At 49.6% G+C, this 16,060-nt stretch overlaps 1 protein-coding gene across 2 annotated transcripts in view; it reads right to left on the bottom strand.

Moving 5' to 3' along the window:
* The window catches only part of CAPN5 (calpain 5), a 137,269-nt gene that overhangs the window by 88,919 nt on the left and 32,290 nt on the right, over positions 1–16,060 (bottom strand). For both annotated transcript variants that reach the window (XM_048840187.2, XM_048840197.2), the window contains one exon: positions 10,892–11,068. In XM_048840187.2, coding sequence (XP_048696144.2) covers positions 10,892–11,053 — 162 coding nt within the window. In that variant the 5' untranslated portion in view covers positions 11,054–11,068. The remainder of the gene's footprint in view (positions 1–10,891; positions 11,069–16,060) is intronic.

Genomic DNA, 16,060 nt, shown 5'->3' with positions numbered 1-16,060 from the left:
ATTCTGCCTTCAGGATTGACTCTAACCGGAGACCGCGGCAGAGAGCTAGCAAGCCCTTAATCTGCACGGCTCTGACACCCAATGGTCTGAATTAACAGAGGCATGCAAGCTGGTTACTGAAAGCACGAGGTGCAAGATGCCTCCCTCTGCAGCTTCCCACAAGGCAGTGGCTTTTCTAGCAACGTCCTCTAGCTCTTCCCCTTAGCCACCTGCAATACCTCGATCAATAGGGAGAGCAGCTTGGAAAGTTCCCTGAATGGCAGCAGAGTAGCCTCAGGCTCGGAGATCATGTGCAGGAGTGGGGGGTGGGGAGGGCTTGCATCATTTTCAGGTTTCAGAGGAACAGCCGTGTTAGTCTGTAAAAGGAGTACTTGTGGCACCTTAGAGACTAACCAATTTATTTGAGCATGAGCTTTCGTGAGCCACAGCTCACTTCATCAGATGTGTACCGTGGAAACTGCAGCAGACTTTATATACACACAGAGAATATGAAACAATACCTCCTCCCACCCCACTGTCCTGCTGGTAATAGCTTATCTAAAGTGATCAACAGGTGGGCCATTTCCAGCACAAATCTTTGCTTAATAGCAAAAAAAACCTTCTGGGGCAAAAGCCAAGGAGAAACTCAAGCCTCTTTCCTGGATTCCATCAGCACAGCTCACAGACTCCAGCTGCCTGAGCAATGAGGAGGCGGCTCGCTCTATAGCAAAGACACCGCGGTAAACGTTTCCCCTGCAGATCTGAGGGTGGAGACTGCAGTGGGAGGGATGAGAGGAGAAGCTCTCCAACACGTGCACTGCAATAGCTCCAGGGGGCACTTGGAAGAAGAATACTGAATAGCCGTAGTATGGTAGCACACAGATGCCTATCCAGACCAGGGACCTCTTCCACGGGTGCTGAACACACACATGGGGTGAAATCCGATCCCTCCTGAAGCCACTGTCAAAACTCCCATTGACCTTCAGTGGGGCCATGATTTCACCTACAGGGCCCGCCCAAAGAGTTTACAATCTAAAACGATGAGCAACATCAAGGTGAAGGCAAGGGAGACAACCAAATAGCCAGCGTATAATGTTTACACGTGTACAGACACTTTGAAATGTTGTTGTAGGCAAGGCGATCCTTGGATGTTAGCCACACAAGGTGGGGGAGATAATACCTTTGGACCAACTTCTGTGGGTAAGAGAGACAAACTTAAATTCCTAACTTTGCTGGACACTAAAAATCATGGTTGTAATAAAGACATGGGATTTATGCCTTATTACAACAATCTGTAACCCACTGACCCCCCTTTTTGTCCTGTGACTACAGGGGTGTAAACAGGCCACTTCACCGTGACTGGTCACATAGAATATGTGGTAACTACTTCTGCTAAACTATCTGATTTTGCATGTAGCTGTGACACTTTGGGTACCTTTCCCAGACCTGAAGAAGAGCTCTGTGCAGCTCGAAAACTTCTCTCTCATTAACAGAAGTTGGTCCCATCAAAGATATTGCCTCACCCTCGTGGACAGAGCACTGGTTGGGACTCAGGAGATCCAGGTTCTAGTCCCAGCTCTGCCACTGACCTACTGGGTGACTCTGTGCCTCAGTTTCCCTATCTGTAATATAGGGATAGAGATACTGACCTCCTTGGTAGAATACTTTGAGATCCCATTAAAAACACTGCATAAGAACCAGGTATGGTTATTAACAACTTCAATAGGAGCAAGATTAGGCCCCACTTTATGAAGTTTACATACACATACATACATACACACACACACACACCCCGTTGTAAGAATTCAGACAGAATCTGGACCTGTAATTAAGAATTTCATCTTTTGCATCAGACAGCAGAAAGTAGTTATTCTCCCCACTAAATCCCCAGGGCTTTGCTGGGGTGACTGACAGGAAGGAAACCCACTGGGGCTTTATGAAAAAACCTGTGAAATCACTTGTGGAGGCTTCCTGACCTTCAGAAGGTTTGCCTTCTGTTAACAAACAAGCGAATGGAAGCTGCAAATGAGGCTGATCTTTGTTTCCACCTGCAAAACAGCCTCATGGATTAAAGTGGCAGCAAAGAAAGAATTTGGGGCCAGATTCCCTTCTTTGCTGAATTTCTGCTCCGCACAGCAGGGTCTGCCCTGGAGCTGCTCTGATTTACACCATCTGGCAGTGATTCCTCTGGATCATCTGCCATCTGAGCATAGCCAAAGTGCAGTATGTTTTGACCACTCCTCCCCACCCCTGATGCACCTGGACCCTCAGGGGGAATTCTCAGCCAGCCAGATCTAGCCACTTTCCAGCTGTCTCCACGTAGTTTGCAGGCAAGATTACGAAATTCAAGGCCCAATTCTTGCAAGCTTCTCTCACATCAGTAAGCCCAACTCATGCAATTAGTACTACTGACTTTCTACTCATGTGAGGAAGGGTTCTAGGATCAGGCCCTAAAGCATATATACTGCCCTGAGAGCTATAACTGGGTCAAAGTTGTCCATGCTCAGACTGAGTTATCAACAATGACATTAGCATTGTTTACTGTCACAGCTGCTGGATTACCTCCCAGTCACATCTGGCTCTAATGCTGTTGATTAGATGACCTCCCAAGACAGACCATGGTATGACACCCAGGGATTTCCCATTTCAAACTCCCTCCCTGCAGAAACCACACACACAATACCTTTCATCTAGCAAGGGGGCCCCTTGGGTCAGCAAAGGACAAAGGCTAAGAGCAAGAACTGTCACAGCTTGGATTCCGAGTCTTCTCCATGGGAAGGGAGGTTTGCAAACACATGAACAGGATAGGAAAGGACTGTAGCTACCCTTCTGATTTCCACAGAGGTATGGGGGCACAGATGCACAAGAGCAGGTATAGCCAAACTTTGCCCAACTGCAAGCAGCATAAACTTGCCAAACGTCAGACAGCTGAATGTAATAAACATGAAATAGAGCAGATTGCAGTCACCCTCATACTTGATCAGGAGTGTGGTGTGCAATAAGTCACCGGTGTCTTTCGGGTAGATTGCATATTGGAGAAATATTTTCAGAAGAGCTAGAAAAAAAAAATCCTCCCCTGCAACCCCTTCAGATAATGACCCTTTTCTTTCTTCAGAAGCAGTGACTACTCTATAAACAGTTAGGGCCAAATTGTCAGCGCTGACCTCTGGTTTTATGGCTACAATTACACGCCAGCAAATAGGCAACTATTCACACAATAACGGTTAGACATTTGGATGAAATGTAGGTTATTCTACTGATGAAAAGTGTTATGGAGAGAGATTACTATTTGGTCAGTGACGCTCAACCACTTCCGTTCTCATGACTTGAGAAAAAAATTGGGACCCCCTTTCCCATCCAGCCATAAAGAAAAGGAGGGTAAAACTGGCTTATGATAGCCCCACAGTAAGGTGATCACAACTAATTCACATTGTCCACTTCCCATTTACTTGCTTTCTCCACCTGGTGGCTCCTCTTGCGTGTTTTGACTGTCTGCTCTTTGGTGCAGTGATCGTCTTCTTATTCTATGAGTGTACATTACTATAGCAAAAGCACCTGACCCCCACGGGGGCCCCTTGGTGCTATCATAATAGAAATAAATACTAATAACTAAATACTAATCATTAATGTATACATACTATCATAGACCTAATACCCATGCATAGAATATAATACCACAATAGAAATATTAACTAAATCCTAATATATAAATACTGCTATATATATATATATATACACACATACACACACACATTATGTATAATATATACAAATATATCTTTATTAAAATAAAGAACTACAGACTAATGAACCAGACACTGATAATAACAAAGTACTGTAATGAACAGCATCTGCATGGATTAGTAGGTGCTACATTGTGCCTGCAGAAATGAGGCCTGGTGGGAAAGCTTTGGCAAGCTTTGGAAAGGTCAGTTTCTGTTGTCCAGCCCTGTGTGTGTCATTCCGGTGCAGGTTTAACAGGGTTTTCCACATGCCACGCGACAGCCCAGGGCCCACACTGTTCTAGGGAAGCAAACAAACGAACAGCTGCCTTCTCTGTCAACACCGAAAATGGACAAACACACACAGAGAATGGGCCCAGCTCCCCTGCAGTGAAGAATGGGGAAAGCGAACCTCTTGGGAGACAAATCCTGGCCCTGCCACCCGTATGGCCTCTTTGCAGTGGAACCAGTCTGGCTCTGCTCTGCAGAGGGAGAGGCCTGGATGTGGGAGATAGCTCCTCTGTGGCACCGGTGCTCCCCGCAAGTCCCCTGAGCAGCAGCGCACAGTGGGCAGGAAGAGCAAGGCTTGGTAGCCACTCCATTGCCACAGGGGAAGGATTCTTCCTCCGACCCACACGACTTCCTAGCGTTCACCCTGGCAAATCACGCCAGGCGCTGGGAGCTGGATGGGCCCCTCACTGCAGGAGGCAAGCTAACGAGATGGGAAGTCCTTCAACCCCCTTCCTCTCCCAGCGTCGTTGTAACTGGATGTCGGCAGCAGCTGCAATGCAGCATGTGGATGCACGCTACTGATCATACGCGTAGCATTTCGTCCTGCAAAGCGTTGAACCCCCTGAACCCCCAGTGACAGCCAAGGCACCCGCCAATGCACAGAACAGGACCCCGAGGGGCTTCTGAAGCAGTATCTCATTAAGGCCGTACAGGCACAGTGCTGCGGGAGGTGCTGTCTTGCAGATGAGACTGAGCTGCTGACTCCTTGTAGTACTAATCCCTGCCTCCTGCAGTTTGGCCAATTACCCTTTGCCTACATCAAACTCCACCCCCCCCCCCCCCGCCCTTGCACTTCCCATCTTGGGGCCCAAGCCTGCAAAAATCTCAGTGACTCCAACAGTGAAGGTTACACTCGTAACGTCACCTGGTTTCACCCTACACACGCAGCTGCATTTCAACCCTGGATGGATGGATGGATGGATGGGAGGGACACACAAAAATGATGTTACAAGAATGTTAAGGTTGTAAAGTCAAGCACTCAAAAGTTAGGACATGCCAGGATTCAGGTTGCCTGTGCAACCATAATTCACCTCCTCCCCCCCCCCCCCCCCCCGCCTTGTGGGTATGCATTATGATTAAGGCTGCGAGTTTGTCACAGAGGTCATGAAAGTCATGGATTTTGTGACTTTCTGTGACTTCTGCAGCAGCCGGTTCAGTTGGCCCGGGGGCCGCCTGAGCAGCTTGGGCAGCCCCTGGGCCAGCCACACTGGCCACTGCTGGGGCAGTCTCAGGCTACCGCACCCCCACACACACACACACACAGCAGCAGCAGCAGGAGTTTGGGTGTGGGAGGGGGTTCAGGGCTGAAGCAGGGGTTGGGGAGCAAGAGGGGGTGAAGGCTCTGAGCGGCGTTTACCTCAGTGGGGCTCCCCAGAAGCGGTTCCTGGCCAATGGGAGCTGCGGAGCCAGCACTTGGGGCAGAGGCAGTACACAGAGCTGCCTGGCCACGCCTCTGCCTAGGAGCTGAGAGAGGGGGATGTTGCGGCTTCCGAGTAAGTGCGGAGCCAGGTAGGGAGCCTATTAGCCCCACCAACTCCCCCACCCATCACCAGTGGGGGTCCCGGGCCACCCCCCACCCAAGCACCCGCAGCATCCCCCGGGCCGCCTTGCCCCTAGATTTAGTCCATATAGTACAAGTCATGGACCGTGAATTTTTGTTTTGACTTTTACTAAAAATACCCGTGACTAAAACAGAGCCTTATTTATGATACGATCTTTAATTGGATGATCACGTACCAGTTTTTCCACAGGACCCCTGCCTCATTTTGTGCACAGAACTGGCCAGCTCTGGATCCTTGGGATTTCCCATGAACTGTATTTCATTAGCTAAACACAGATTTATGGGCCAGTGTGATGAATGGAACCATGTCTAGCTAGGGAAGAGGAACACAATAAAAAGGCAATCACAAGCTGCCACCATTGCGAGAAGATTCCCAGTCTAAGTGCCACTCAGGGGAGAACTGAGTCCCACAGAGTTCCTCTGCAAGAGCAGGAAGACAGCAGGGAAGAGCCCTGCACCACCAACTACTGAAGTCAGCTTCTGGAATTGCTTTTCTCAAACCTGCAGTACAAGGAGCAGCCCCCTAATGGAACTATAAGGAGTCACCCACTTTGGCCTGGCACCATGCCTCAGGAGGTAAGCCCTTCCCTGACAGAAAGAGGGCCCAGAGCTTCCTCAGCACAGCCCAATTCTTCCCTGGGACCAGCGGTGGCCAGGGGGATATTGTTTGTGGTGAACCTGCTAGGGCTGTTCCTGTAACTCACAGGATCGCCAGAGCAAGCCAATCAGTGTCTGCTGTACTCTTGTGCCCAGATTGATGAAAGGGTGAAGGTGTGTGACCCTTTAAGCACTCCAATGCCAGATGGCATGGAGTTCCCTGAAATGTCCCAGTGAGTCCCAGCTGGCCTGACCAACTCAGTGCACCTCACACACTGATGTCATGGTATTTATCCAAAGGTGGCATGTAATATATAACTGGAAAACTAATAACTCACTGATATCTGTGTGTGGTGTATGTAGAGCTAACCTACACAGAGAGGCTGGAAATATGGGACTTAAAACTAGGTATGTCAGGGGAAGTTGATAAATGGGTTTTTCCAGATATAGGGAAGGGGGGCTGACACCTCAAGCCAGGTGTGGCAAGGCCAGTGAGCTACTGGTTTGTATCAGAGATTGCAGGAAGATCATCTGCATTGTAAAAATCACAAGTGGGGGAGAAGCCAGCTTGGCGACTGCTCCCATACAGCACAGCGTCTACACCCAGGAGGTGGAGGGAGCCTTATCTGGGGCTACATTTCAGAAGAATACATTTCAAAGTTTAATGGACTGTAAAGAGAAGGGAGAGAACCCTTAAGTTATCCTTCACTTGAGGAGACCTAAAACACTCAGTGCTTTCAGGTCTGGGATTGGGTCCTGGCTGAGGACTAACTAGCCAGCCATGCCAGAAGAACGACTATGGTGAGAAAACTTTGAGCAAAGGACTCTAGTTCGTTAAGTTGAGTTTCACTCTTAGTAGTAAATTTTCAATTTTGTGTGTGGCCATTTCTATCTCTATTACCTCTACCTGACATCCTGGAAACCTGGATCCTTTTCCTTATAAATGTGTTCTACTTGCACTATACAACAACTCCATGCAGTGATTGAAGGGGAGACTGTATTAACCCCAGCTGAGCTTACAGGCTGCTGTGTATTGTCTCTTTAAGGCAGCAGTGAACTTGTTACAGTGTTGGGAGTGCTACAGTGAGAGGGGCTGTGCACTGCACAAAGACATTTCAGGGGGAAGAGCTGGGGCTGGAAAGGTTGTTGGGGTCCCTCTGCAAGGAGTAACTGGGCAATGGAAGCCTGGGTGAGACCTCCATGCTCATGTGCTGAGAGCCACAGCAGAACTGTATTCTAGGCACCCTGAGCCCCTTACTGGCCTGGGTAAAGCCCAAAGTATCACAGGGCTGGATCTCTCATTGTCATGGAACCATAACACCTGGCGATGGGAGAGACCCACTAGGCCAGCTGGCCAGGCCCTGCCCAAGTGTTCCCTTGAGTCCATTATGTATTTATTTAGATTTAGAGTAATGAAGATGCCTGTCTATGGCTATAGGAACTTGATCATTAATTATACAATAAATACCATTCAATTAAGCCTCAGCAGCATTAAAGTCATCAGCTCCCCAGGAACTCAGCCAGCCGCTTGCTCTGGCCTATCCATCCAGCTTTGTTTTTATATAGTGCCCATCACTATAGTGTGGCCACCCATGCACCCACACACGCTTTAAGATGCTAGACACAGAAAAAAGGCCTATTGGACCAACCAGTCCATTCCCTGGGGCCAGCCCAGGTTTGTCCCCATCGTGCATGTTTTTAGTGCTTGGTACAGACTAGTCTCATAGTGCAGGCTGGAAGCAATGGGGCTCCCGCCAGTTCCCATAGGCAAACTGACTGAAAAGATACCCCAACGCATCCTTAACGTTACACGGGAGCTTCCCATAGAGCAGAGGTCCCCAAACTGTGGGGCGTGCCCCGCTACAGAGGCGCGGAGGAACATTCAGAGGGCATGGCTGGAGCGCGGGCCGGGCCAGCCCACCACCACGGGGGGTGGGGAGGGAGCACCACCCAGCTCCACTCCTGGCCCCAGTTGCCGGCCCAGCCATCCACCCAAGGCTCAGCTCCCAGACCCGCCCCCTGACCCCAGCTGTGGCCCCAGCCTTGGCCCCCTTTCCATGGCCCTCCGTTCCCAGCTCTGGGGTTGGGGTGTGGACAGGGGTGGGGGAGGGCGAGGAAAAAAGTTTAGGGACCACTGCTATAGAGGTACTGTGCTGGTGTAGTCAGTCCATTTTCAGCAAGGCAGCACGCCCGCTTCGGTGGTGGCCCAGCCCAAAGCTGCCCCTCCTGCCATGCACGTCACACAAAGAATCAATTCAGCCCATACCCTCCCTTTCCACAAAGCCTTTTTATTCCCTCTCCCACTCCCTCCTGGATAAAGGCTCCACTGTCACTCTGGAAAGACAAGCTGGCTTTCTAGAGACTCCCAGCTGGGGCAGAGAGAGGCACCACAGTTGCTCAGAGCAGCTCTGAGAAATCTTGGTAGATAGCTGGTGTGCCCTGCAGGGAGACTAAGGCAGCGCTGGTGGTGTCTCCCTGCAGCCAGGGGGTTGCTCTGGGAGGACCTAAGATGTGTTACAGGCTTGGTTAGAAAGGAGTAAAGGAGTGACGGGGTGATGTTGGGTGTAACGAGCTACAGAGTAAAGCCCCAGCTGGGGGGGGGGGGGGAGGGAGGAGGGAGAGCAGGACCACCCCTCTCCTCCTCCCAACCCCAAGGACGGCTGATCCAGTACGCTGCCCCCACACTGCAGCCCCTGTCACCAAGCAGAGGTGGCCCCGCAGTCCCCCCAGCCAAGAGTCCCAGCTCCCCGGCTCTGCTGGCTCACATGACCTGAGGCAGTGCTGGGTGGGAGCTCAGAGCCAGAGCTCAGCTCCACTCAGGTTACCTCAGCAGCTCCTCACGCACTGCTCCCACCCTCACGGCCTCCCTGCCCCATGCCTCCAGATGAGGGAGCTCTAGGTCCCCAACGGCTCCCCCATACCTAGCACCCTCTGAGAGGCAGGGTGGGGCTAGACCTCAGATCAATCAGGACACAGATCCATGACCCATCACCCCCACAGGCAGCATGGGGCCCACCCCCAATACCTCCAGTGTCCAGCCTGCTAGAGCAGGCAGTGCCCGGATTCCCAGAGGTTAATCACCGACGGAAGCTGAAGTGACCGCCTCAGTCAGGCCCTGCATGCAGCACTGGGAACACAGGGAGCACCCCAGGGAGCAAATGCCAGGTGCATCAAACTGCTGGCAGCCGATCGCAGTGCCCTGCATGACCTCCCTCCCAGCCAAAGAGAATGTCGTCAAGTGCATTTCCTTGTGCCGAGGAGACACGGACAGACAGAGACACAGGACCACAGGTCACAGCCCCGTCCTTTCCACGTGCGATCAAGGATGAACCGTGCTGCTGGCCCCCCTCCACCCCGGCAGCATTCACCTCACTTCCCAGCACCCCCACTCTCCCGTCTCTTTGTGTATTTCCGACGCATCCATCTCTGGGGTGTGTAGGCATCTCTGGGGCTATCGCCGCATGCAGAGCAAAGAGGAAAAACAGCACCTGAAGGGGGACCAGCAAGTAACAGAGGTCCAGAGCTACAGAAATCTCTGGGAGACCTTTGGGACAGAGGCTGCTGCAGCTGACAAGCCATTAAATAATGGGTTAGAACTGCGTGATAATCATCCAAAACCAAATAAATAAAACCCAGCCACTAGGATCTTAGCAGCACTTTGCAAACATCAGTTAGTCCCTGAGAGGATTAGCAACAACATCTAGCCCTCCTATAGCTTAGGTCTATTGTTATATTCACTTTACAAACACAGTTGAATTATGATTACAAGTCACCGTTGAGGGACAAGCCCAAGGTCATGTGCTGAGTTAGTGGCAGAGGAAGGAGCAAACAAACATCTTGAACACCTGCAACTCCAATTGGCGTCAATGAGCCAGAAGGGACTGCCATTGAAGACAATGCCAGAACTCCCACTGACTTCAGAGGAGCAGGACCGGTCCCAACGGGAGCTGCTGGTATCCGGGATGTGGCCTGTAGAACTCAGGAGTCCCAATTCCCAGATTCCTGTTCCAACCACTAAACACACTGTCGTGCCACACGTCCGACAGGTCATGCTTCCCTTCAGACAGCTCCCTTGCTTTGAGCGCACACAAGAACAAGGTAAAGAAAAGACAATCCAGTGATTAGCAGGCCATCTTGAGAATCAAGGGACCCAGGGTCAGTTCCCTGCTGTGCTACAGACCTCCTCTGTGACCTTGGACAAGTCTCTCTGTGCCTCAGTTTCCCCATCTCTACAATGGGGATAATAGCAGAGCCCTACTTCCCAGAATTTGATTTAGTTGGGGATTGGTCCTGCTTTGAGCAGGGGGTCGGACTAGATGACCTCCTGAGGTCCCTTCCAACCCTGATAGTCTAGGATTCTATGAATTGATGGGAGGATCGATACATTAGAGATGAAAAACAACAAGGAGTCCGGCGGCACCTTAAAGACTAACAGATTTATTTGGGCATACACTTTCATGGGTAATGCATCTGAAGAAATGGGGTTTTTACCCACGAAAGCTTATGCCCAAATAAATCTGTTAGTCTTTAAGGTGCCACCGGACTCCTCATAGTTTTTGTGGATACAGACTAAACACGGCTACCCACCTGATATATTAGAGATGGCGAGGAGCTCAGATACTACGGTAACAGGGTACCTACGGTAGATAGCGTGCTGGGGAGCAGTTATTTGATTTTTAAGGTGTGACCCCGGGGAGCGGCACAAGGATGTGCACAGGGAGGACATTCAAGCCTCACTTACGTTCGGACGTTTCCACTGGACGCCTTGAACGCGTGACTTGTAGAAGAGGGAGTCGTCAGTGGCGGGGAAGAGCGGGTCCTCGAAGAGCACCTTCTGCCGCTGGCAGTGTTTCTTCAGGGCCGAGAAGTCCTGATTCTCGTAGGGCTTCACTGAGGAGAACATCCTTCACCCCAGCCGCTAGGGGACAAAGCAACATGGATGAGACACAGAGCCCTGCCTAGAACCAGGCTCACTCTTCCCGCTCTGTAGTGCCCAGCAAAAACATTCAGATACAGAGAGGAAAAGAGGCCACCTGAATGACAGGAAACAGATGCTTCCACTAGGTTAAAGCTCATCTAACAGACCACCAAACAGCGTGACGGGATAGATCCCATTTTCCCCCCTCCATGACACCTCAGGTGCTCAGATATCATGGTGACGAGCACAGTATAAAAACCCAAATAGCGCTATGCCTGCAGCCTCTGATGTCCTAGTGAAATAACAAAGTCCATGTAGGAAGGGTGCAGCCCTTCAAGCAAACCACAGGGAAGATGCTGCCGTGCATGGTTCCAATAAAGAAGCAGGTGCGTACCAGAGTTTACCAGGGCTTTGATGAGCGGGGAAGTTTGCGTTGAGGAAGGACAGCAGCCCCGCACCCCCCATTTATGCCCCAGTGGCAGAGAACCAGCCACACCCACCCACCTGCCCAGCCTCCCACACCCTGTGAGCAAACATGTGCCTCTAAGCCAGGCAATAAGGAACGTTGGTACCCAGCCCAAAAGGCTGGCTCAGCTGCTCCTCTTTCCACCTGGCATGCAGGACCTATGCCCCAAGCTTAGGGCCAGGCAGGGCAGGAGCATTCCACCAGCATTGTTAAAGGCACGGGCTCCCATTGCCCTGTTAGTATGAACTGTAACAAGCTATGCCTGAGCTGTGGGAGCAGCCAGCTCCACCCCTACATCCCTTCAAAGTCAGCAGGAACACAGGAGAAGTCACACGATTGCAACGGGGAAGCGTACGTGGCCCCAGAGGTCTGTGACACAGGACACCCCCCTTCCCCCCCAGAGACGTTAGCAAGCAAGGGGATGCTCTACCCTCCCCGCCATCCAAATTCAGACACACACACGCTCCATGACTTCAGTGGCGACGCCAGGTTTAATAGAGATTCTCAGATGTCCCAACCTCTTTTAATTAAAAAGGCCTCCTGGCACAGAGCCATGTCTTTCTCGATTAATTGCGCTCTTTCAACAAGCCACTGGCATCCTGGGAGCAGGCGTGATTTTATCAACCCAGAGGAGACGAGGAAATCATGTCCCATGTACACCCACGAGATACAGTCGCACCTGAACCTGTCCACGCTAGTTCTCCACCAGCATGGTGGCTCCCACACACTGCATACCAACTCCTTTGACTGGCATTCTAGACACCCGCATCTATGCCTGCCTCCCATAGGGTAAGAGAGTGTCCTTACACCGGGCTGTCTGCACCACCTGATCCACGGGGTAGAATATGCAGCGATCTCGGTGATGGGCACCAATTGAGCCAAGGTATTATTCTGGTAAATAGGCATCGCCCAAAGACATTGGGAATCACTGCTCAATGGCTAGAAAGTTAGAACAAGTAACTGCATAAGGATTGGTGACGAGTAGCTCCTTGTCCAGGGGACTAGGCGATGGACACATTTGGACATCTGTTTGGAAGCAATTAATTTAGTTAAATGATTAGGATTAGTATGGAGAAAAAAAACCTGGCTTCTAACCCACCCCCATCCTAACCAGGGTAATTATTCATGACGACTGCTAGGCAAATCTGCCTACTCTTACCTGGGTGAGATGAAAACTCTTAATTTAGGAGACTTCTGCTGAGAGCAAACTAAATATTTTAGTTTGCCTTAGTTATCAATCTGATTAGCAGCAAAAATGCTCATTACTCAGTGCCTAAATGAGCCCAAAACAACATCCATGCTGATTGCACTGGATGACACTACCCAGGTTCTGCCACCGTTACGACTCATTTACCGAAATATTCATTTTCTTCTGCTTCATCCCAGTCACTCTCCAGGGTCCTGAGTCATCTCAACTGATGTGGACTCTCCTGGGAGCCAGGAACAGCAAAAGGCTTTGTGGATGGGCAATTCTGTTCTTTACTGCAACGCGACCTGAGAATATAGGGCTTAGATCACGCCTCGAAGTAGCAGGGGTGTGTGTGGAAGTGCACTGCCGGCACGTCAGCCGGTATCAGTATCTCCAGCAGGAGCCTGGGACATTCCAAGGTGCAGCATCTCCTCTGCTCCGAGCCAGCTTTGGTGACTGGTGTGGAGCAAGAAGCCTTGTGCCCACTGGAGAAGGCTGCCGCTGCTAATGGCACGAACCTCAAGCAGACCTTCCGTTCGCTGGGCTAGGCCAATAAATTGAATAGAAAATTTAATTCTATGGATGGGGAGACATGTGGGCTAGTAGACAGGGCACGGGTACTAGACACGGCTAGTAGACAGGGCACGGTAGCTCAGGAGACCTGTGTTCTATTCCCAGCTCTGTCACTGACCTGCTACGTGACCTTGGGCAAGTCACTACCTCCATTTCCCCTCCTTCCTTGGTCTGCCTTATCTATTTGCGTGGAATTCACCAGGGTATTTAGACACCTAACACCTACTGATTTCAAATTAATGGGCATTAGGTGCCTAAATACCTTGGTGAAGCCTACCCTTGGATTCTAAGCTCTCCAAAGCAGGGATTGTATGTTACTATGGCCAGGTCTACACTACATACTCACATTCGTATAACCACGTCGCTCAAGGGTGTGAAAAATTCACACCCCCAAACAATGCAGTTATACTGCTTTAACCCTCCTGCGTAAATACGCTATGTTGATGAGAGAGCTTCTCCCATCAATACAGCTACTGCCTCTCAGGGAGGTGGATGAACTACTCCGACAGGAGAAGCCCTCTCGGGCGTTTTCACAAAAGCGTTACAGCGGCTCAGCTGCACCGTCGTAGCGCAGTACGTGAAGACAAGCCCTACGTCTTTGTACAGTGCCTCGTGCAATGGAGCCCCAATTAACACTGAGCGTTCCTGTAATAGAACTAATAACATGCGAACCATTCTGTAGCATTTTGAAGCCATTTAATAGTGAATCTCAGAGATGTATACCCCTGCTACATAGCATTTTATGGGTTTCTTTGAAAACTGCATAGAAAGATTCTTCTTCTTTATCAAATTCTACAGCACTTTTTGCAGTCTTTGGTCACACTTTATATCAAGAATCCACTGACAAATAGTTTATGAAGGATTAAAGGATTAGTAGAGGTTTTAATAAATGGTTAATCAATTGGTACACAATCCAAACAGGTCAATAAGTGACTTTTAACCATCTTCAACACGTTACTTACGTTTGTAGCAAGTGTATAACATCTGATTATTTATTAACCCTTTATAAATAAAACCTTAATATAAAATGTGACCCGTTTTTCTTTTTTAACCAACAGTATTTCTGAACCTTGAGGATATTCAGCTTTTTACTCTTTGTATCCAAACTGATTTCCATTCCCTTGGTGAGAAGCACAGAATCATAGAAGATTCGGGTTGGAAGAGACCTCAGGAGGTCATCTAGTCCAATCCCCTGCTCAAAGCAGGGCCAACACCAACTAAATCATCCCAGCCAGGGCTTTGTCAAGCCAGGCCTTAAAAACCTCTAAGGATGGAGATTCCACCACCTCCCTAGGTAACCCATCCCAGTGCTTCACCACCCTTCCCGTGAAATAGTGTTTCCTAATATCCAATCTTGACCTCCCCACCTGCAACTTGAGACCACTGCTTCTTGTTCTGTCACCTGCCACCACTGAGAACAGCCTAGCTCCATCCTCTTTGGAACCCCCTTTCTTCAGGTAGTTGAAGGCTGCTATCAAATCCCCCCTCATTCTTCTCTTCTGCAGACTAAATAACTCCAATTCCCTCAGCCTCTCCTCCTAAGTCATGTGCCCCAGCCCACTAATAATTTTCGTTGCCCTCCGCTGGACTCTCTTCAAATCATATTTCTGAATGTAGCACAGCCAATGATCCAGAAGAGTGGAGGGCAGCAAATGTTCTTAGATTTGAAATGGGTTCTATGGGTGATCTGAGAAATTGCATGCCAGCCAACCTTGTATCTGTACCTGGCAAACTGCATGAAGTGATCATTAAAACCAGAATAATGAAACACCTGGAAGATCAGGATATGACCAACCTGGTTTCAGCAATGGAGAATAGTGTCTCACTAATCTCTCCAAATTCTTTAAACGTGTCAGTAATGCAGTGGATATAAAGGAGAACCTGATGACAATTGATTTTCCCTTACAAAATACCCCAGATAAGGTCCCGGACAAAAGGCTACTAAAGAAGCTAAGCAGTCATGGATAAGTACTGTCATGGATCAAAAACTAGCAGACAGTCAAGAGTAGGATTAAATGGTCAATTCCCATCATTACAAAACAGCAGGCCTGAAGGTTCCATACTAAGTCTTGGGTTGTTTAAATGTATTTAACAACAATCTGGAAAGGGGGGTGAGCAGTGAGGTAGCAAAATTTGCAGATGACACAAAGTTATTTAGTTTAGCCAGGATCCGAGTGGTCTACAAGGAACTTCAGGGAGACCTTCCCAAACTGCGGGAATGGGCAACATCCAGGCAGATGAAACTGAATGCTGATAAACGCCAAGGAGAGAGGGAACTGTAAACCACTTATACAAAAGCTCTAAAAGAAAATATTCTGTCTCACCACATGTGATTAAACCGAGGGGCTCATTGCAGCCATGAACTAAACGGGATTCAAAGAGGGATTGGCTGTTTCTGTGGATAGCAAGGCTATCCAGAGTTACAACTAACAACAAAAACTTTGGAAGGGACATTAAACCTTGTGCTTTGGGTCTGAAGCCAATCTACCAATCAAGCCAATCAAGCTGCAGTGGGGGAGGTTTAGATTGGATATTAGGAAAAACTTTTTCACTAAGAGGGTGGTGAAACACTGGAATGCGTTACCTAGGGAGGTGGTAGAATCTCCTTCCTTAGAGGTTTTTAAGGTCAGGCTTGACAAAGCCCTGGCTGGGATGATTTAACTGGGAATTGGTCCTGCTTCGAGCAGGGGGTTGGACTAGATGACCTTCTGGGGTCCCTTCCAACCCTGATATTCTATGATTCTATGATTCTACCCAGAAAGCA

The sequence above is a fragment of the Caretta caretta genome, chromosome 1, assembly GCF_965140235.1.
Source record: "Caretta caretta isolate rCarCar2 chromosome 1, rCarCar1.hap1, whole genome shotgun sequence".
In the NCBI taxonomy this organism is placed as follows: domain Eukaryota; kingdom Metazoa; phylum Chordata; order Testudines; family Cheloniidae; genus Caretta; species Caretta caretta.
This window is presented reverse-complemented; position numbering and strand designations above follow the sequence as displayed.